Below are 23,286 nucleotides of genomic sequence, written 5' to 3' on the forward strand. Positions count from 1 at the left end.
CCAGGGGTCCTGAGTTCAACTCCCAGCAACCCCATGGTGGCTATGAGCTCTATAATGAGATCTGGTGCCCTCTTCTGGCATGCAGGCATACATGCAGGCAGAACTGTAAATATAATAAATCTTTTAAAAAATCTGAAGCCATGAGTATTGTGTGTGTGTGTGTGTGTGTGTGTAATGCTTCACTAATCTGTGCATCATCCTTGCACTTTTGTTCCATTTTCAGTATATGTGCTGAAGTGAGCACCATGATTTTTTTAGTTCAAACAAATTCCTATGATGCTGAGGGTCCATGCTCCAAAACTTAAGCACTAAAGTAAAGAACTTTGGCACTTTCAGGTTATATCTTTAGGTCTCAAAGCCGCACGCGTGCGTGCGTGTGAGGGCATCACCTCAGGTGTTGGTCTTCCCCTCCCACCTTATTTAAGTTGGGGTCTCTTTTCTGTTGTTCTGTGTGTAGGCCAGGTTAGCCGGCCTCAGTTTCCAGGGCTTCTGTCTGCAGCTCCATCTCACGGTGAGGGCCCCGGGGCTACAGATGCAGTCACAGTGCTGTTCTATGTGGCTTCCTGGGTTTGAACTCAGGCCCTCAAGCTTACGCAGCAAATGTTTTACCCACCGAGCCATCTCCCCAGTCCAACTTTACTCTGAAGTTGTTTATAGTGCTAGAGTTCACACGCAGTGTTCTCATGACCTCTAGGCAAGCCCTCACCACACAAACAGTCCTCGCCCTTCATTCAGGACTCTTCTCCTTATGTAGAGCTTCCAGGAAGAGACTGGGCTCACAGTCACACTCCTCCTGTTTACCTGCCCACTGGAGTGGACGGAAGATGGGGAGCAGCGGAAGGAAAGACAGAGAGAGGGTAGGCAGCAATCTCGAAAAGCCAGGCCGCGTTGGAGAACGAGCTGTTTGGCTTATGGCAAGATGTGAAGACTGGGAAGAGAACTACATGAACTCTCTGAAGCAATGCAAACACCTCTGCTCATCATCCAGAACCCGGCCAGCAGCTCACTGACACCGAGCAGGTCCTGGGGCCTAGCATTTCGTCAGTATACAGCCTATCAGCTTGTAGGCATCTGGAAGCTTTTATAGGTTTTCTTTTTATTTGTTTGTCTGTTTTTGAGACAGGGTCATGTGTAGCCCAGGATTGCCTCAAACTCACAGAGATCCTCCTGCCTCTACCTCCTGAGTGCTGGGACTAAAGGCACTGGCAACATGCCTGGGCCATGCCCAGTGTTTGCAGACACTTTGTAACAATCATGGGGTTAGCGACATAGGTGACTCTTTCTGTTCAGGATCTCCAGTGTCTCCAGTGACTTCACTGCCACCGTCATACCCACTATGGTGGGCTCACATCCTTCACCAGGAGGGCAATCTGCTCCCAAAGCTGCCGGTCCTCTTCCTGGGCCTTGCTCTGGCTTCGCCATCTCAGCAGCTCAGCCTGGTGGTCCTGATGATGCATGGGACAGTAGCTCTGAGGTTCACACAGCTCCTGAAAGGTTGGGGACAAGGTCAAGGACTCCTTAGGCTCCTGAGCTCTGCCTACTAAGGAGAAGAGGTGCTGCTCTCAATGGCTGAGGGACTGCAGTTTCTTCTCAGGATGTTTACAGTCCCTGGAGGCTGCATGCTAAAGCTGGCTCCTCTGAGTCTGAGCCACAATCCCCCCCTCAACCCCTCACCTCCCACCACGTGCCATTTCTGAGCTCTTCCACGTCCCTTTACCATATATTCTGGAAAGAAGTCTCTGTAGCCCCCTTTGAGGACATACAGCTCTGGGTAGTACAAGGCTGGATACTGGTTCAGAGCTCTGTCTTTTTCTCTCAGAGAACGGCACCTTTAGAGAAAATCCAGAGACGGGTGAGGTGAAGGAGGCCAATCAGGTGCCCATGGGCCTTCAGTGGGGAGGGTAGGGAGGGCAGACCACGAGGAACCTCCTTAGAGAACCTTTAGGGCTGGAAATGTAGCTCAGGGGTAAAGTACTGTCTAGAAGACAGGTTTAATCCCCAGTCACCATCCCCAACACACATAACCTCTCACAATGTTTGCTAACCAAGGTCCAAATAACATTCTCTTTTCCCTGTGCTCCATTGAAGCTTCATTCCCAAATCTCTCTTTGTGTGTGTGTGTGTTTACATGGTTTTTTGTTTGCTTTGTTTCTGAGACAGGGTCTCACCATGTAGCCCAGGCTGACCTCAAACCCAGAGACCTGCACGTCTGGCTTTTTTTTTTTTGAGATGAGATCTCGAGCCCATGTTGATATGGAACCCAGGCTGGCCTTAAACTTCTGAACTTCCTGCTTGTGTGACTCCCACTTTTCTGTGCTGGGATTTTAGGTGTGCACAGTTATGGCCAGTTCTATGTAATGTTGGGGATCAACCCCAAGGCATACATTCTAGGCAGGCAGTCTGCCGGTTGAGTTACATCCCCCGTGCCCAGTTCTTCCTTTTAGTGCTCAAACTTTTGAATCTGGGAACACCTTCCTTCAGTCACCCTAAGGCATGGAGGCTGCTGCAGCCCCACTGCTGGCAGTGGGAGGTTATGGCACAGCTTGTTCACATCTTGGTGGAACAGGAAGCAGGTACGGGACAGGAAGTAGGCCTATCCCCTGGCCTATGTGCACTAGCCAAGACCCATGTCTCAGAGATTCTGCACCATCCAACTGTAGTGGAAGGTACTCATTCAGGTCAGTCTCTGTTCAAACTGGTCTGCCAAGTCTCATTCAAGATCCATTTCCATTGCCAACCTTAGACACTCACATTCGGGGGCCTCTCTCTGAGGAGAATTCACAGAGGAACACAATAATGATTCTTTTCTGGATGTCCAGAGGAACAATAGGCTTCTTCAGAAAGAACTCATGCAGTTCCTTCTGGCTGTGCAGGTTTAAGGCTCCCTGTAGAAAAGGATGTTGTTAGCAAGTATTCCCTCAAGGGCTTGTGTTCAGTCAATACTCAGGAATGCCTGGGATACTATTCTGGGATATTTAGGCCAGAAACTAGGCAGGAAGGAATTCTAGGGCAGGAGCCTAAGCCTATCTCTGTATCTACCCTCGGGCTTGGCAGAGAGTTTGGTATGTAGCTGCTCCCTACATGTTCATAAAACTGAACTGCTGTGGGATGTCTTTCTGTATGCTGTGAATATGTGTTGCTCTGATTGGTTAATAAATAAAGCTGCATTGGCCTATGGCAGGGCAGGATGGAGCCAGGTGGGAAAATCCAAGAGAGACAGTGAAAAGAGAAAGGAGAGGAAGGGGAGAGGGCAGCCGCTGCCCAAGGAGCAGCAAGATGCCAGCAAACTGCTAACACCATGGGCACACGGCAACCTATAGATTAATAGAAATGGGTTAAGTTATAAGAGTTAGCTAGCAAGAAGCTTGAGCCAGAGGCCATCCAGTTTGTAATTAATATAAGCCTCTGTGTGTTTATTCCCGTCTGAGCGGCTGCGGGACCAGGTGGGACACAGAAAAACTTACAACTATACTGAACCACTAGAGCACAGGTTAAACTATGAGAACTGTTTGTGAGCAGCTAATGTTTGTAAAGTACTTCCTAGTTCTCAGATTGTTTTTACTTCGAGGCGCCCACAGAAAGAGACTGTCAAGGAGGGAAAGAGATTGCTCTCGGTACAGACTTAAAACAGAAGTAAGGACTTCCTCCGATGTGATCCAAATGTATGATCTCTGTCCTTGTGCTAGATGTCATAGGACCCTTTGCCCATCACTCTTCTCAATAAACCCAAATCTCCAGCTTCTCCCTGGCTAATGTCCACAGTGTGACCTCACCAGGATGTGTCCTCCCAGGTACTCATACGGATAGCGGCAATCGATGATATAAAACTTCTCAATCAGACTCTGGAAGTTTCCAGCCAGTAAAGCAGCCACCTGCACAGAGAGAATGACTGAATGTCCTGTTCACTGGCACTCTGAGAGAGGAGCATATTCCTAGCTGTCACCCAGGACTGCACTGTATGCACAGCCTCCAGATTTAGCCTGTATTTATACCACAGCAATGGTTAAGCCCAGTCCCACATAGGAGCTTGAAGTGGAAATGCCTGTGTAGAGGACACATGGCTGATGTTGAGGTTGATCTAGAGGCGAGTATGGCCAGTCAGTCTCTCAGGGACACCCGAGGAGGACATCAGGAGCAGAGGTAGTAGCTAGAGAACCCAGTTTTATAAGAAGACATGGGAAATAGTCCCCCATTCACGAGTCTTTCAGAAAGCATAGAGGTGACGGTTTGTATTTAAAAGAGAAAACGGGTAGCCGGGCGGTGGTGGCGCACGCCTTTAATCCCAGCACTCGGGAGGCAGAGGCAGGCGGATCTCTGTGAGTTCGAGGCCAGCCTGGTCTACAGAGCGAGTTCCAGGAAAGACGCAAAGTTACACAGAGAAACCCTGTCTCAAAAAACAAACAAACAAACAAATAAATAAATAAAAATAATAAAATAAAAGAGAAAAATGGCCGGGCGGTGGTGGCGCACGCCTTTAATCCCAGCACTCGGGAGGCAGAGCCAGGCGGATCTCTGTGAGTTCGAGGCCAGCCTGGGCTACCAAGTGAGTCCCAGAAAAGGCGCAAAGCTACACAGAGAAACCCTGTCTCGAAAAACCAAAAAAAAAAAAAAGAGAGAAAAATGGGGCTGGAGAGATGGCTCAGTGGTTAAGAGTACTGACTGCTCTTCCAAAGGTTCTGAGAACAGTACCCAGCAACCACATGGTGCCTCACAACCATCTGTAATGAGATCTCGTGCCCTCTTCTGGCCTGCAGGGACACATGCAGGCAGAACACTGTATACATAATAAATAAATCTTTAAAAAATAAAAATAAAATAAAATTAAAAAATAAAAGAGAAAATGTAAACTACTTCTAGAAGAATAAATTAATTTAGCCTTTCTAGAAAGAACTGCCCAGCTGATTTATTTCTTTTTATATCTTTCTTCCCTTCTCTCCCTTATCTATAATAATATATCATTTGTTTAACTAAAATTTTTCAAAAGACAGGAAATGGAGCTGGACATGGTGGCACACGCCTTTAATCCCAGCACCTGGGAGGCAGAGGCAGCTGGATCTCTAAGCTCCAGGACAGCCTGGTCTACAAAAAGAAACTTTATCTCAAAAATAAATAAATAAAATAAAAAGATGGAAAATAGATACAAAGGAGTCCTCTTAATACAGCTGCAGGTGAATAAGAAGCCCTCGTGAGGGGACAGAGTGAAACGACACAGACAGGTGGGCGTTAGGGGAGCACAGCCAGCCGGCTGACGATAGGATATGCCCAGTTACCATCTCCAGAAATTTGCTTACTGTGTCTGGGGTGATGTACGTCAGATCTTGGTGTCTGCCTGACACCGTTGGCAGCACACACATCTAGAAAGACCCAAGAACTGAAATTACAGCAGGAATTCCCAACCCAAGCATCCCATCAAAGACTCCCATGTTGCCCTTTCCACGTGAGTCTTTTGATTGGGTTTGGTTTTTCGAGACAGGGTTGCTCCTTGTAGATCTGTCCTGGAACTCACTTTGTAGACCAGGCTGGCCTTAACTCAGAGATCCCCCTGCCTCTGCCTTCAGAGTTCTAGGATTAAAGGTGTAGAACACCACATCTAGCTTCCAAGTGATATTAGAAAACAAAACAAAACAAAACAGCAATTCTGTTTCTAAGAACTGATCCCAAGGAACTTATCAAGGATGCACACAAAATTTTATGTTTCTCCACCGATATGTCCATTTTATTCATAAGAAAAATTATAAAACTAAATATCTCACAAGAAAGGATTTATAGAAAAAACATGAGTAGCCAAAGAATTAACTAATGAACGGTTATTGAAAATGATGAAATATAGGTCTGGAGAGATGGCTCAGTGGTTAAGAGCACTGGCTGCTCTCCCAGAGGACCTGGGTTCAGATTCCTAGCACCCACATGGTGGCTCACAACTGTCTCTAGCTCTAGTACCAACATTTCTGACACCCTCTTCTGGCCTCTGATGACACTGCACACGTGGTGCACAGACATACATGCAGGCAAAACGCCCATATACATAAAATAAAAATATTTTGTTGTTGTTTTTTGAGTCTTACTATGTAACTCTGGCAATCCTGGAACTCACTATGTAAACCAGGCTGACCTTGAATTCAGAGACCTGCCTTCCTCTGCCTCCTGAGTGTTGGGTGGTATGCACCATTTAGCCGCCAAATCTTTTTTTTTTTTTTTAATGATGAAATGTGGGGCTGGAGACATTGCTCAGTGGTTAAGAGCACTTGTTGCTCTTGCAGAGGGTCAAGGTTCATTTCCCAGCACCCACATTATGGCTCAATTGCTCATACATATATTCAGGCAAAACAGGTAAAAACACGAAATAAAAATAAGCAATCCTTTTGTTGTCGCTGTTGTTAACAATAAAATGGGGGCTGGGAAGATAGCTCAGTTGGCAAAATACCAGTATGAGGACCTGCACTGGTCCCTAGCATCCACAAACAAAGCTAGGCAGGATGGTATGCATTTGTAATCCCAGAGCTCGGGAGGCAGAGGCTCGAGGATCCTTGGGGCTTGCTGGCCTGCCAGTCCAGACTCATCTACAAGCTCCAGGTCCCAGTGAGAGACCCGGTCTCAAAACACATGGTGACAACTCCTGAGGAACACCACTTAAGGTTGACCTATGGATGCACATGGATGCCCACACTTGTGGGGCGTTTACCCACCAACCCCACAGCTCCCCAGAGTTTTCTTGAGTGTGAGCAGCAGGAAATATTAGATAGAAGGATTTATTGCGGAGAATCTTGAGGAGATAAACAGATAGAAAATAAAGGATAGCCTCGAGAGGGCCTGGAACCTATTCCAACGGGCCCCGACTGTCTCTGCCCCAGGGTTTTTATAGAGACGCCAAGGGGTGGAGCAAAAGACCTCCTCCCCCAGCACAGCCAAGTGCAGACCATCTCACACACCTGCATTCAGGTCCGTGGTCCTAATCATCCTCTATGCGGAACTGCTGGGTAAAGCCACCAGGAACCCGAAAACGGGCTCCCACACACACTAAAGCACATACAGCATCCCCCACACACCCAAAACCAAAAGACTAAATGTCCAAGTACACTGGTATACACCTGTAATCCTAGCACTTGGGAGTCTGAAGCAAATGGATCCTGAGCTATGAGAGGCTATCTTAAAAAACAAAACCACATAGCTGGGCAGTGGTGGTGCACGCCTTTAGTCCCAGCACTCAGGAGGCAGAGGAAGGCGGATCTCTGTGAGTTCGAGGCCAGCCTGGGCTACAGAGTGAGTTCCAGGGCAGCCAGGGCTACACAGAGAGACCCTGTCTCGACAAAAACAAACACAGGACTGGAGAGAGGGTTCCATGGGTAAAAGCACTTGCCACCAAACTTGGAAACCTGAGTTCAACCCCAGGAACCACACAGTGGAAGGAGAAAACCAACTCCCACAAGCTGTCCTCTAGTATTACGATACGAACACATACACATTCTCATGCACACAAACACTTACTCTAAAAAAGTAGACGTATGAACAATAAAAAATGAAAAACAGAGATAAATGATGAAACAGAACTGTTTACTACTGAAAAGATTGTCTGAGGTCTGAACCCATGCTGAGCATACATTCTATCGCTGGGTTACATCTCTAGCCCTCACTGAAAAATTGCTGTTGTTCGGAGAGAGGCTCTCACTGCACAGTCCAGACTCACTATCCTGCCTCAGGACAGATGTTCTCGATATAAAGTGGCAAGTACTCTACCTCTGAGCTGTGCTCTTCTCCACGAGATGACATAAAGTAACAGAGACCACAAAACCTCAACAGACCCAAAAGAGTACAAGAGTTATTTTTGTTGTCGGGTGTTGGGGGATACAAAACCTACTTGTATGTGTGAGTTTGTGTGGGAAAAGTCTGTAGAAATACACACAAAAAATAATTTTTCTGGTTGATAAGGTTTGGGATAAATTTTATCATTTTCTTTTTATATTAACCAAGTATTTATTTATTTGGACACACACACACACACACACACACACACACACACACACACACACACACACACACACACCTGCTTTTGGAGACAGGGTCTCACTGGATAGTCCTGGTTGGCCTAGAACTCACTATATGGTTTAAGCTGATCTGAAACTTGCAGCAATTCTCCTGCGTCGGTCTCCTGAGGGATGAGACTAGGATATAAGCCATCACACCCAGCTTAAAAGATCTTCAGTTTTTAGACATCTTAAGAATTGTGAGTGAGGGGCTGGAGAGATGGCTCAGAGGTTAAGAGCACTGCTTGCTCTTCCAAAGGTCCTAAGTTCAATTCCCAGCAACCACATGGTGGCTCACAACCATCTGTAATGAGATCTGGTGCCCTCTTCTGGCCTGCAGGGATATATGCAGGCAGAGCACTGTACACATAATAAATAAATAAATCTTTAAAAAAAGAAAAAGAATTGTGTGTGAGGGTGACTGTGGGTACTCATGTACTACCGTGCATGTGTCAATGTCCCAGAACAACTTTCAAGAGTTGGTTTTCTTCTTCCACCACGGGCTCCAGGGTGCTTTTTACCTGCTGGGCCATCTTGCCAGCTCTCAAAAAGATATTTCTTTCTTTTTTTTTTTTTTTTTTCAAGGCAGGGTTTCTCTGTGCAGTTTTGGTGCCTGTCCTGGAACTCACTCTGTAGACCAGGCTAGCCTAGAACTTACAGAGATCCTCCTGGCTCTGCCTCTCCAGTAGCACTAGGATTAAAGGTGTGGGTCACCACAGCCTGACTCAAAAAGGTATTTCTAATAAGAAAGGATACAAAGTTACATACACATACCAGTGTTCTGGATTTTCCTAGATAAACAAGAAATGCTTTCTTATTAGATAGATTTGGGTTTGAGGTCTACCTTCAGGTCAACAAAGAACATTTAGTGAGGACGGATGGTTACATCTAGCATCCTCTGCAAAGAGATTAAAATCAAGAAAAATCAAAGCCTGGATGGAGGTGGTGGCACACGCCTTTGACTCCAGCACTCGGGAGGCAGAGGCAGAGGCAGGCAGATCTCTTTGAGGACACATACACACACACACACACACACACACACACACACACACACACACACACACACAGATAGTAAAGGCAGATATAACCAAACTCACCTTGGAGAAATCACCAATCAGATGCCGTTCATCAGAATCTTCCTCCTCCATCTGAATGGCATCAATGTCACAGAGAGAGGCCATCTTTTTTAGTCTTAAACCCTGAAATGACGAAACTCTCACTTACCCCACAATTCTTATGTTAAAGATTTAAAGACCAGGGCTGGCAAGATGGCTCAGTAAGTAAGGTACTTGCTGGAGCCTGGCAACCTGAGTGCAATTCCCAGAACCCACACAAATGTGGAAGGCAGAACCAAGTCCACAAAACTGTTCTCTGGCCAAGAGGTGGTGGTGCACACCTTTAATCCCAGCCCTTGGGAGGCAGAGGCAGGTGGATCTCTGTGAGTTCGAGGCCAGCCTGGTCTATAGAGCGAGATCCAGGACAGCCAAGGCTACACAGAAAAACCCTATCCCCAAAAACAAAACAAACAAAAACTCTTCTTTGACCGCCATATGCACGTGAATGCCTACACACACACACACACACACACACACACACACACACACACACACACACACACCTAAATACATATTCATATACATAAAATAAAAATCTAGCTGGGCGGTAGTGGCGCACGCCTTTAATCCCAGCACTCGGGAGGCAGAGCCAGGCGGATCTCTGTGAGTTCGAGGCCAGCCTGGACTACCAAGTGAGTTCCAGGAAAGGCGCAAATTACACAGAGAAACCCTGTCTCGAAAAACCAAAAAAAAAAAAATCTAAAAAAAGTTTTAAATAAATAATATTTTTTTTAAAGATGTGGAGAAATTGGTACTTTTATGTATTACTGGTGGGAATGCAAAGTGATATACTGCAGTGGGGCAGTTCCTAAAATTTAAGTATAAAATTGCCCTATTTGAATATTATATGGACCGGGGTAAAGTTCAATGGCTCAGCAGTTGCCTAACATTTGCTAGGTTCTAGGTTCAAATCCTAACACTGAAGACAGTGTCAAGACATCACATGGGCTAGGCATGGCGGATCACTCCTGCGATCCCAGCATTTGGGATGCTCAGGCAGAAGGACACAAGTTTGAGACCAGTCAGGGCATAGAATAAGACTCCTGCTTAAAAAAGAACAATAAACTGGGCCGGTGGTGGCGCACACTTTTAATTCCAGTACTCAGGAGGCAGAGGCAGGCGGATCTGAGTTTAAGGCCAGCCTGGTCTACAGAGTCAGTTCCAGGACAACCAAGGCTAGACAGAGAAACCCTGATCTGGAAAAACAAAAAACAAACCAAAAACCCAATAAAATATTGTCATATGACACTCCAGAAATATATACACACACCCCCATGCCAGGGATTGAACCCAGGATCTCCTGTACAATTATTATTAATCTTCTTTGTATCTGTGAGTGCTCTGTGGGTGAAGGCCAGTGGTCAACCCTGGGTGTTATTCCTCAGTAGTCAGCTGCCTTGTTTGTGCAACAGGGCCTCTCAGTGAAGTCTGGGACCTGCTGATTAGACAAGGCTAGACAGCCTCCCTTGGCTGCCTCCCTAGCACTGGGGTTGGACCATATCTGGCTTTTTCTGTGGGTGCTGAGGCTGGAGCGCAGGTCCCCATGCTTAGCTATCTTTTTTTTAAATGATATATTTTATTTTTATTTTATGTGTGTTTTGTCTGGATGTAAGAATGTGTACCATGTGTGTGCCCGCTACTCATATAGAGGTCAGAAGTGGAAATCAAATTCCTTAAAACTGGAGTTACAGGTAGTTGTGAACCACCAATGTGGGCACTGGGCACCAAACCTGTGTCCTCTGGAACCTGTGTCCCCTGGAAGAGCAGCCAGTGCTCTTAACCACCAAGCCATCTCTCCAGCCACAAACTGAACTATCTTTCTACCCCAAGGAATCCTCTCTATCTTAATTATGATTGTCCTCTACTGTAGTAAACCACTTGGCACATATTAGTATCGCATTAATTATCAAATGTTGTTCCTATTATATTAGTTTCTATCAACAATAATAAAGCAGGGCTGGAAAAATGACTCTGTGGTTAAGAGCACCTGCTGCTCTTTCAGAGGACCAGAGTTTGGTTCCTAACACTCACGTGTTAGGTGGCTCAACAAAACCTGTAACTGAAGGCCGGGCGTTGGTGGCGCACGCCTTTAATCCCAGCACTTGGGAGGCAGAGCCAGGCGGATCTCTGTGAGTTCAAGGCCAGCCTGGGCTACCAAGTGAGTTCCAGGAAAGGCGCAAAGCTACACAGAGAAACCCTGTCTCGAAAAACCAAAAAAAAAAAAAAAAAAAAACCAAAAAACCTGTAACTGGACCTCCAGCAGCTCTGACACTATCTTCTGACCTACAAAGATATCTACCCAAACACATAAATAAAAATAAAATAAACCTTTAAAAAATAATAAAGTATGTGGAATGTTATAAACTGCTTTTTAAATTTTTCTTTTTCTTTTCTTTTTTCTTTTTGAGATAAGGTCTCACTGTCGACAAGGCTGGCCACAAGGCTGGCCTCCAGCTTTCAGGAATCATCCTGCCTCTGCCTCCCAAATGCTGAGATTAAAGGCATGTGCCACCACTCTCAGAAAACATTTTTTTCTCTTTTATTGAGGTATAATTCACAAACAAAACAGAATTGCAAACATTCAAGATATACAATACAAACTAACTAACATATCCTCCCATCAAACACTGCTACCGTGTGTTTACACACACACACACACACACACACACACACACACACACACACACACGCTGAGAAAAGAGATGTGTGAGATGAGAACACACATGCTTCATTTTAGGGAGAAGCAGAGATGGAGACAGGCTGGTCTTGAACTTGGTCTCTTATACAAACTGCTCTCAACACTTTATCGTACAGACAGCAATCCTGGAAGTTATTACATTCTACACTGTATTTCTGCATGTGTGTTCCTGTAATCCATGTGCATGTGTTTGTGAACGTGTGTGGAGGCCCCAGGTGGATGCCAGTGGTCTTCCTCAATCACTCTCCTTATTCACTGCGGCAGTCTGTCAACTGAATAGAGAGCTTGCTGGTGAGGCTAGTCGAACTAGCCAGCTGGCCCCAATCTCCATCCGCTGTCTTCGCCTTTCTAGAGCTGGAATTACAGGTGAAACCACCCAGCATTTATGTGGGTTCTGTGACCCGCACTGTGGTCCTCATGCTTCCGTGGCCAGTACTGTAGGAGCTGAGCTTCTGCCCAGCCCGGTGCTCCAATTTATACGGGAAACTGAGGCTCACAGTAGTCTGGCAAATGGTCTAACACTGGGAAGAGGCCGAGAACTGGAACCGAGTGCCGAACTCCATGGGACCACATCTGCCTTGTGAACTCATGAAACTTTTCAGTTTGTTGAAACAGGGGATCCCTCTGCTACCCTGGCCAACTTGGAGCTTGAGGACACCCTCCTGCCTCAGGGTACCAAGTGCTAGAATTATAAGCAGGAACCACCATTTATGGCAAATCATTTCTTTTTAATTTTTTAATGCTTCAGTACAAGTGTGAACTGTATGTCAAGCACGTTACCCACTACACCCCCATTCTGCCTTTCATGCCTTCTCATTTTCATCAGTCAGCTTCGTCCCTCTAGACAGAATTATTCCATTTACCTGAATGAATTTATAAACATCTTTGCCCACATTAGTTTCAAATAACTGAAGCTGATCCGGAAGTGCTAAACACCTCAGAAACTATCTCTGGTTTGTCAACAAGGCACAAGCAGCTTCGGATGATCTCCTAGTGATGGGAGAGGTACATGGCAAGACACTTGCAAGATCTGCTAGGTGATTCCAGCCATTGCTTTTGAGAGTGACTCAGATTACTGACTAAACTTTCTTATCCAGAATAGGGCGACGATCTCCATGGTGAAATGACACTATAAGCCAGGTAATTCTTCGAGTCTAAAGACTCTTTTTTTTAATTAAAAAAAATTTTGGACTCAAACCCTGGTCCTCTGGAAGAGCAGCCAGGGCTCTTAACTGATGAGCCCTCTCTCTAGCCCCACTACCCCTTTTGAGACCAGGTCTCACTATGTAATCAAGGTTGGCTCTTAACACACAACCATCCTGCTCCTATCTATGAAGTGGTGAAATGACAGGTACGTATCATGACTAAAAGCCTGTGTGTGTGTGTGTGTGTGTGTGTGTGTGTGTGTGTGTGTGTGTGTCTTTGTCCATTTTGTTTTCACAGCCCTAGTACAATAGGTATACAATATTGTTTACTTACAAACAAATGTAGAAGCTCATGCTTGTAATCCTAGCACTTGGGAGGCTGAGGCAGGAGGATTTCAAGGAGTTCCAAGCCAGCCTGGGCTATACAGTGAATTCCAGACTAGCTTTGGCTACAAGTGAGTTGTAGGACAGCCTGGGCCTCGTAGTGAGACCTTGTCTCAAACAAACAAAATGAAAAAGAAAATTTGGTGTGGTAGCACAAGACTGCCCTGCTATAATCCTAGTATTCAGGAGGTTAAGAGAGGAGCTTTGCCATTCAAAGCTACTCTGGGCTAACCAGCAATGTCAACAACCTAGACTACATAATGAGACCCTTTTAAAAAACAAGAAACAATAACAGAAAGCCAAGGGTCCCTGAGGAGACTCAGCTTGTGAGGCCTGATGACTGAGTTTGACGCCTACACCCTCAGAGGAAAGAACTAACTTTCACAAGTTGTCCTGTGACCACCGCACATACGGTTGCACATGCATGCACACACAGAAACATACACAAGACACGTGCACACAATAAATGAGATAAAACAGAGAGGGTGGAAATGGAAAGCAACAGAACACTGTACCTTAGCCTCTTGGTCTTCCAGGGAAAACTCCATTGGGTCCCCTGAAACCCCTTCTTGGTCTTCCAGCTTCAGCTTTTTACTCAGTTTTGGAACTGCAGTGATGGGACTGTCCAGATACCGCATTTCATTGTCCACAAGGAGTCCATCTTCCTGTCAAGTATATCGACAAGATTAGAACCTAGTTAGGGTCGAGTGTGAAAGCATATGTCTATGATCCCACTAATCAAGAGGCTGATATAAAAGGATTAGCAGGCTGAGGCAGGCCTGAGCTACATACTCAAATTCTGTCTCAATGAAAGAAAAAAAATTAAAAATAACAAACGAACATGAAGCCCTTTATTCAGAACACTTGTATCATGTACAAAGACTGACTCAAAATATACTAATGATATAAATGTAGGAATTAAAAGTGTACAACTCTTAGAAAAAGTGACCTGCAGTGGTACACACCTACAACATCAGGACTCAGAGACCGAGGAGAAGGACAGAAGAGGACAGGCATTCGAGGCTGGCCTGAGCAGCACAGTGAGACCTCACTTCCAAAAAGAATAAAGAAACTGGACAATGTACATCGTGGTGCAGGGTTGTTATCCCAGCACCTGGACTGAGACTGCAGGATTGTTGTGGGCTTGAGGACAGCCTGGACTACACAGTGACTTCTAGGCCAGCCTGAACTACAGAGCAGACCTTGTCTCAAAAACCCAAAAGAAAGGAAGAGGAAAGAAGAAGAAACCAAAGACCTAAGGAACATTCTCACGCCACAGTTTAAACAACTAAAAAGATCGGAAGACACATAGCTCCTCCTCAGCCTGCTCGGATTCACTGTCTCACCTATGCCAGCTCAGGAAAAGTCAACAGGCTAGAAGTCCACAGCTTACTTTGTAGCCCATGGTACTCCAGCTGTCACTTGATATCCAGTAACTCACCAGCACAGAGAGAGAAGCCAGAGGATCTCCAGGCATGTTTTGGAACCTCGGGGTCCTAGGTGGCTCCCACTCCAGTGTCTTTAGATTGGTGTTTATCTGCAGAAGAAACACTGCATTGGCTGGAGGAAGAAAAGTAGTACTAATACCTGCCAGAAGCATCACATCTGATCAAACCATGGATAACTCTCATGAACCACAAAACGTGACCATTAAATGTGTATCTGAAGATATATAATGCTTTGGATTTCATGTCTGACACAGAGATTTGCTTTGGAGGATACCAATTTTATCATCATAAGCAAAAGGATAGAGACGAACGAAAGCTTGCTTGGGCAGGCATGTTTGCATACATGTGTGTATTATGTGTACATCTGGTACCTACACTTACAAACGTAACATGATGATTTCAAAACAGTTATTTACATGATACAGCAATCTGTATACTTAAACCCATCAACTGAACATAACTGACAACTTGCTATAGAGCTAGGTTTTTGTCCTAAGGTTAAACCTTAGATGGAAAAATAGTTTTTTCACTGTTACAATGATGGAATTTGCTTGTCTAGCATATTGAGGTATAAACAGCTCTAGGTTTCATGACGTCAAGCAGTTGTTCATTTAAAGGAATAAAATGAATATATCTAGGTGTCCATTAAATACTTACATTTTCTTTATTGGCAGATACGCTATGCATTGCGTCTTTCTTTCTGTGGCCATGGTCCAAAGCATTTGGAGTACTACAAAGAAGCTGTACCTGAAAGACACTGTCTACTTAAAGCATCCCGTATCCACATGCCACACCATCAGCTGGGAGCCCTCTGCCTCCCACCTGAGAAACAAACCCACAGTCCAACAAACCAAAGGAGAGTCTAGGCTGGGCATGGTGACACATGCCTAAAGTCCCTGTGCTCAACAGGTGCTCCGGCCTAGCTAGCCAAACACTGTGAGACCCTCTATGAAAAGGAAGGAAAGAAGGAAGGCGGGGGGGGGGGGGGGGGGGGGGGGGGGGGGGGGGGGGCAGGTCGGTCTACCTACTGGGATGCCTTTCATAAGGTCCTGGTGATCATTTCTGAAAGTTCAAACAAAAACAAACCACTAGTCAGGTAATCCCCAAGCAGTTTGGTTCTTCAGTGGTTAAGGGCACCCCAGTTTTTCCTCTCTTCTATTCAAGCAGCTCTAGTCTGTGGTGATTTGTCTCTTCCAACAATATGCAGGGTATTATCTATCAAGACCCAGTGGCATCCTGGGGAAAAGGTCCTTAATGCACCAGCATAACTAGACAAGATGAACATGCAGCAAAGGGGAGTTTGTCTTACATCTCTTATTCCCGTTCAGGTGCTGGGGTTGGAACCTAGGGCCTTGTACAAGCTAGGCAAGCACTCACCCACCAGACGACACCCACCACTCCTGCCTTACATCTTACATAGAAACAAACCATAACTTAGTCATGTTCTAACATTGACCATAGGAGGCTTTTTATAAAAAAATGAATTTCCATCTTCCTCCCAGATTTCCACCTAGTGTGTACAGCATAGGCTATTTGGAGGGACGCAAAGCCAGCCTGGTGGTCCTCCACTATGAAGCCAGCATTCAGGAGGCTGAAGTAGGAGGATCCCTACGAGTTCAAGGTCATACTGGACTACAGTGAGACCCTGCCTCCAAGAAAAAAGTATAAAAGAGAAAAATCAGTCCAGGTGGTGGTGGTGGTGGTGGTGTCACACACCTTTAATCCTAGCACTCTAGAGGCAGAGGCAGGTGAATCTCTGAGTTCAAGGCCAGCCTGATCTACAGAGTACCAGGACAAAAGAAAAAAGAAAGAAAAGAAAAACCAGTTCAAAGACAATGTGAATAATACAAGTAAAATTTTCACATATACTCATAAAAATTGCTATAGAAAGCTTTCCCTAGTGCAATAAAGTAACATCTGTCTTACATAATATCTAAGGATAAACTATATTAAAACAGTCAGTTTAGAATAAGTTTTTTTTTTGTTTTGTTTTGTTTTGTTTTTCGAGACAGGGTTTCTCTGTGTAGCTTTGCGCCTTTCCTGGATCTCGCTCTGTAGACCAGGCTGGCCTTGAACTCACAGAGATCCGCCTGGCTCTGCCTCCCGAGTGCTGGGATTAAAGGCATGCGCCACCTCCGCCCGGCTAGAATAAGTTTTGATTTTTTGTTTTGTTGTTGGTTTTTTGAAACAGGGTTTCTCTATATGTAGCCCTGGCTGTCCGGAAACTCCCTCTGTAGACCAGGCTGGCCTCAAACTCACAGACATCTGCCTGCCTCTGCCTCCCGAGTGCTGGGATTAAGGGTGTGTACGACCACCACCTAGAATAAGTTTTGAAAGAGTTGGAGTGAAAGCAGTTTTTATTCCATATATACTCCCTGGCTAAATATTTTAGGATTCCAAGTGATACTTCATCATAGTTATAACAACAAACATATAATGCTTGGTATTTGCTAGATATGTTTTGTTTTGTTCTTCTTTCTTTTTTGGGGGGTAGAGATGGGAGATGGTATTAAGATCTTATCTCACACAGCCCAGGCTGGCCTCAGTCTTGTTATGTAGCTAAGGCTGGCCTTGAACTCCTGATTGTCCTGTCTCAACCATGTGAGTCCTGGAATTACAAATGTAAACCATATTGCTGGCAGCAGTGGGGCATGCCTTTAATCCCAGCACTCGGGAGGCAGAGCCAGGTGGATCTCTGTGAGTTCGAGGCCAGCCTGGTCTACAGAGCAAGATCCAGGACAGGCACCCAAACACAGAGAAACCCTGTCTTGAAAAACCAAAAACCAAAAAGAAAAAAGAGAAAAAAAACCAAAAAAACAACCAAACTATAATACCTGGCTCTAATTAGTGTTTGTTTTCATTTTGGGGTTGGATGGTGTTTTGTTTTGTTTGAGATGATGTCTCAAGTGGCCCAGCCTTCTCATTTTTATTTAATCTTTTCAATAGCTGTTTATAAAAAGTGCTACTGTTATCTCATATTATGAATGACTAAAGTGCGAGGCAATGAATTAAGAAACTGTGGGTCACAGCTGATGAAGCAGTAAGCCACAGACAATCTCATTCCTGACCCTGCATCCTGAGCCACTAAAATACAGCACCTCTCACGTGCAAAGAGAAGCCCTAGCATGAGTGCAGGAGAGCATTTCCCTCCATGTAAAAACAGGGTATTTCTGTGTATGCTGGTTTAAAATAGCCCGCACTTCACAACACTATTGAGAACTAGGAAACTTAAAAGCTGTCAAGTCAGAATCTAGGCCTCCAAGCCCACTAACATCGCAAGTGAAGTACTTCATAGTCTGAAGAGTCCACATAGAACATCCCAGTGAAAAGTGAGGAAAGGCTAAGGCATGCAGACCATTTAACAGCAGAACTTACTTCCCAATTAACTGTACATCCTGAGGTCCTGAGGAATCCAGGGAACCTGCAATCAGTTATGAAGAATAATGGGCTGGGGATGTAGCTTACTTGGTAGAGTGTTTGCCTAGTATGCACTAAGTCCTAGGTTCAGTCCTCCGCACTGTATAAAAACATGGTGGCAGCTGGGCAGCGGTGGTGCCTTAATCCCAGCACTTGGGAGGCAGAGCCAGGTGGATCTGTGAGTTCGAGGCCAGCCTGATCTACAAAGCGAGATCTAGGACAGGCACCAAAACTACACAGAGAAACCCTGTCTCGAAAAACCAAACTAGGGGTTGGGGATTTAGCAAGCACAAGGCCCTGGGTTCGGTCCTCAGCTCCGGGGAAAAAAAAAAAAAGAGAAAAACCAAACCAAACCAAACAAAACATGGTAGCACACATCAGTTATCCCATAGTCTGTTATCCCACCACCACCACACAAACACACACTAATAATAAATAATTAAAAAGAAAAAAAGAAAGAAAAAGAAAAACATTAACTGGGCTAGAGAGATGGCTCAGAGGATAAGAGCACTGGCTGCTCTTGCAGAGGACCCAGGTTTGGTTCCCAGCACCCACATGGTGCTCTACTCCCGTTCCAAGGGATCTGACAGCCCCTTCTAGCTTCTTTGGGTACCAGGCACACATTCACTATAGATGCAGGTAAAACACGAATAAACACAAAGGTCTGCAGCCCCAGCACTTGGAAGGTAAAATGAGGCCGAACGGAAGTTCAGCGGCTACAAAGTGAGTCTGAGGGCAGCCTGAGCTACTGTCTCAAGCCTCCACCTTCTCCCCTCCCCAAGAAAACAAACAGAAAAGAAAAGTGGCTACTTGGGAAACCAGAAATTAGAGCAAATGGTTCAAGGTCTTCTAGCAACACTTTTGGTTTAGACCCAGAAACACGCACCCCCCCCCCATTAGCTGACAAAGTGTTTCTTTTGTGTTTGGAGGGTGCTAAGGATGAATGGAGGGTCTTGTAGAACAAAGCATTCCTTTATGCCAGTTTCTTTGCTTCTACTAAGATTAAATCGGGATACAAAAAAATTTTTTTTACTGTATTTTCATCCCCACCATTAATCAGTCAACAAAATATATTCTTTCTTGAAGAACTTTTTTTTAAGGCAAAGCAACTTCTATTACTGTTATTTTCTCTTTGCACTTATCATTCAACTAAAACATTATCTAACCTCAAAATTCCTACTTTTAGGCAAATGTTCTCTCTCAGGGTTTTGGTAGGTAGTGGTACTGGCAGCCTCAGCCTTCCATGTGCTAATATCCCTGGCTTTACGTAGATTCTTTACCTGTTCTCACCAGCTTCCACTTCTATCCTATTACCTCGTCCTCTCTTGGAAAAGTTACTTTTTCCTTGTAGTTATAGCCTTAGCCTTTAAGGGCTGAGCCACCTCTCCAGCCCAAGTTAGCAAGTTAAGCAAGTTACCAGTTATGTGCACTTGCTGCTCTTCTGAAGGACCCAGGTTCATCTCTTAACATCTACCCGGTAGCTCCTAACAGTCAGTAACCCTAGCCCCAAGGAATCCAACTCTCAACTCTTCTTTTGGCCTCTGAGGGCAGCAGGCATGCATGTGGTACACATACATACATGCATGCAAAAACATGCATACACATAACAATTAAATAAAATTAACAATCTCAAAGTTAGTTTTCTCTTTAAAGACTGTACCCCTACCAGTTTCAAAGTCAGCAGAAGTGATAAGCTGAGAAGCAGACATCTCTCCATTGCTAAGATTCGAAAGATCAAGGCAACGTTTTGGGGTTCCTCTGTTGAGACATAAGAATATATATCAATATTCCCATTAGGGTGTACTACCCTAAAAAAGGTAGAGATCATGACTTCATTTGAAATCTCTCTCAGTTACTACCACAAAAATCTAAATAGTATCCAAATAAATCTAGCTGCTATTTGGAACTAGCTCAGACTGGAAATAATCCCCCACTTTTTCTCTATTACAATAATGTAGCCTGGCAGTGGTGGTGCACACCTTTGATCCCAGCACTCGGGAGGCAGAGGCAAGTGGATCTCTGTGAGTTTGAGGCCAGCCTGGGCTACAGAGTAAGTTCCAGGACAGCCAGGGCTATTACACAGAGAAACCCTGTCTTGAAAAAGCAAACAAACAAACAAACAAAGCACAATAATGTGAGCCTCATTTTCTTCTCACCAACATATTGAGATGGGTTTTATTTAATGAGAATCTAAAGGGATCTTTTTTTTTAGAATTTTTACTACATTTTATTCTTTGTATGAGCACATACTTGTGTGTGAAGGTCAGAAGACAACTCCAGGAGACAGGAGATCCAACTCAGGACATCAGGCTCAGTGACAGATGCCTTTACAGGCTGAGGCATCTCATCTGCCCAGTGAGTAGAATCTTGACCCCACATTCTCTATCCTGTTCACACTGAACACAAATTCAGTTTCTCCCTAGAATCTCTACTATTCCTCAAACACTGTTTGCTACTGAGGTGTAAAGACATTATGACCAGAATCTAAAGTACAACACTAAAGCTGATACAATTAAAGTGATCAACTCATAAAACTTATATAATAATAAAATTTTCAGAGTTCTTCCTAGACAGCACATTGATCCCCACAAGACAGGAAAAGATCATTCCTGTTAAGATAGAAAATGATTTTTTTCTTCTTGCTAGTATTTGTTTGCAATAGAGTCTCAATCTGTAGGCCACTAGTTGTCCTGAAATTCACTAGTAGCCCAGGTTGGCCTTGAACCTGTGGTCATCCTGTCTCAACCTCCAGAAGGAAAGATCACAAACATATTCCACTAAGTCCCATTTAGAAAAAGATGCTTTTTATTATTTGTTACATAGAAAGGAAGCCTAAGACTCAAGAGTGACATGGTCAAGGTCACAGCTGAGACTCGAACCTTGAAACAGGATAATTCAGCAAACAAACCTGTTCATAAAACCAAAGATAAGGGATAAACCTAAAAATTAATTTACGGGCTGGAGTGATGGCTCAGTGGTTAAGAGTTTGCTGTTATTCCAAAAGACTGCAATTAAGATCCCAGCACCCACTTCAGGCAGAGCAATCACCTGTAACTTCAGGGGGTACAATGCCTCTGACCTCTGAAAGCACCTATAATCACAAACATACACCTCATACACCTACATGTAGAATTCTCTCTCTCCCTCTCTCTCTCTCTCTCTCTCTCTCTCTCTCTCTCTCTCTCTCTCTCTCTCTCTCCCCTCTCTCTCTCTCTCTCTCTCTCTCTCTCTCTCCCTCCCTCCCTCTCTCTCTCTCTCTCTCTCCCTCCCTCCCTCCCTCCCTCCCTCCCTCCCTCTCTCTCCTGTGCATCATTTAAAAATAAATCTTTTTAAAAAATTAATTTACCCAGACAAAATGCTTAGGTTTGTCGAGTCAAGCAGTTTGTCTCCCGGAGATTTGGGGAAATCTGAACGGGTGGTAAAAGAAGAGTTTCTCTCCAAAAGTAGGTGTAACATCTTCCTTGGATTGGACCTAAAACTGGGTGCTGAAACAGAACTTCCCTCTTCTCTTGCACACGGAAAGAGTCCTGTAGACATGACTTCGGAGTCTTCACCAAGGGAGGGAGGGCTATCTAGGAGAAGAACACTCCAGATGTTCACCTTTTCCAACCTCTCCGCCCTTTCCAGGGCCAGCCTAAGCCCGGGTGGAAGAGCACCCCCAAAGGATGAAGTATAACCCTCTGGAATGTCACACTGCAGTTTCTCAGGGCGAAAACTTACAGACGTCTGGCAAGCTCAGAACTTCAAAGGTGGGACGAAGAGAAGATTGGCTTGATCCGGATCATCCAGTTTCACACTCTCGACCAGAAAACAAAAAGATTCTAACTAACGCGATAAGGCTATTCGGACCTCCGGTCCCGAAAGAAAACAAAAAGATTCTAACTAACGCGATAAGGCTATTCGGACCTCCGGTCCCGAAAGAACCCTGCAGGGACGATCGGGTGTCCGAGACGGACAGCTCTCCGCTTACCTTAAGTTTAGAGGCAGATTCGAATTTGGAGAAAGAAACTCCTGCAGGACTGGACGGAAGCGAAGACTCCGCCGAATGACAAGGAATCTGAAGAACAGAAGGGGTTCTTCGAGTTAAAATTGTTATCTAGGCAGCTCGAGATCCAGCTTTGCTGCTTCTCTCCGGAACTGGCAGGAAGGCAAGACCAACAGCCATAGGCCTGACCATTCAAACCTTCCGCTCTCTCAACAATCTATCACCGTCCTCCTGCCTGCAGCGTCAGCCAATCAGCGTGCCAGACCAGGACCCCGCCCCGTGACCAATCGCTAGGCTCGTACCTCGTCGGCTGGGCATCTCGCGGCACAGAGAGCCTGATGCACATTGGCTCTCCCTCTGGCCAATCGCCACACCCTTCCAGCGCTCAATACCCTCAGCCCCAGCAACCCCGGGAGATTTAAACCGAGCCCCGCTAACGACGATGGTCCGCAGGAACTGTCTTGGCGTGAAAGTGTTTCCTTGCTTCTTTCTCGCGCCGTTTCTCTTGAGTTTTGTTAGCTTTCGGCTGGAAATGGAGCATTTGCCGCCGGTGTGGCAGTTGTTGGGACATGACAGGTGTGTGTTGATGCGGAGCCGCCACCGGCCCCTTCCAAGAGGTTTTCTGGGTAGAAATTCCTTTTTAGGGAGAGTAGAGGAATTGAACCTTTTGACATAATCCTTACGACATTCTAAAGAATCTTAAACTTTGGCTATCTGTGTAGATTTGAACATTGACAAGAATATAGTTTATATGTAGGGAGAGGGTCGGTGTCATGCCTGTAATCTCAACACTTGAGAGACTGAGATAGGAGGGTCGCCGTGAGTTTGAGGACAGCCTGAACTACAGAATGAGCTCCAGATCACTCTGAGCTAGAGTCAGACCCTGCTAGAAGGAGGAGAGGGGCGGGAAGATTATTATAGTAGTGGTGGTGGAACTAGGAATGGAATCCAGAGCCTTGGGAATGCTAGACAAGCACTGTTGTCGTTTAGCTGTTACTCCCTAGTCCAAGAAATTATTTTTTTAAGATTTCTTTTATTTTTAAGTGTGTGTGTGTGTGCCAGTTGGAAGGTCA

The 23,286-nt window shown here is 45.2% G+C and overlaps 1 protein-coding gene across 1 annotated transcript; it reads right to left on the reverse strand.

Moving 5' to 3' along the window:
* Positions 1-301: 301 nt before the first annotated feature.
* Cdc25c (cell division cycle 25C) lies at positions 302-22,404 on the reverse strand. Its single transcript, XM_052741859.1, has 15 exons — positions 22,199-22,404; positions 21,949-22,026; positions 21,575-21,800; positions 19,895-19,986; positions 18,187-18,232; positions 15,840-15,873; positions 15,469-15,558; positions 14,805-14,900; positions 13,879-14,028; positions 9,119-9,220; positions 5,292-5,354; positions 3,774-3,872; positions 2,752-2,885; positions 1,718-1,829; positions 302-1,487 (listed from the first exon to the last, which is right to left on the reverse strand). The coding sequence occupies exons 3-15, from the start codon at positions 21,763-21,765 to the stop codon at positions 1,335-1,337; spliced, it is 1,362 nt and encodes a 453-aa protein (XP_052597819.1). The 5' UTR covers positions 21,766-21,800; positions 21,949-22,026; positions 22,199-22,404; the 3' UTR covers positions 302-1,334.
* Between the last annotated feature and the right edge of the window lie 882 nt (positions 22,405-23,286).

Source organism: Peromyscus californicus, unplaced genomic scaffold, assembly GCF_007827085.1.
Source record: "Peromyscus californicus insignis strain IS unplaced genomic scaffold, ASM782708v3 Scaffold_17__1_contigs__length_78620276, whole genome shotgun sequence".
Classification (NCBI taxonomy): domain Eukaryota; kingdom Metazoa; phylum Chordata; class Mammalia; order Rodentia; family Cricetidae; genus Peromyscus; species Peromyscus californicus.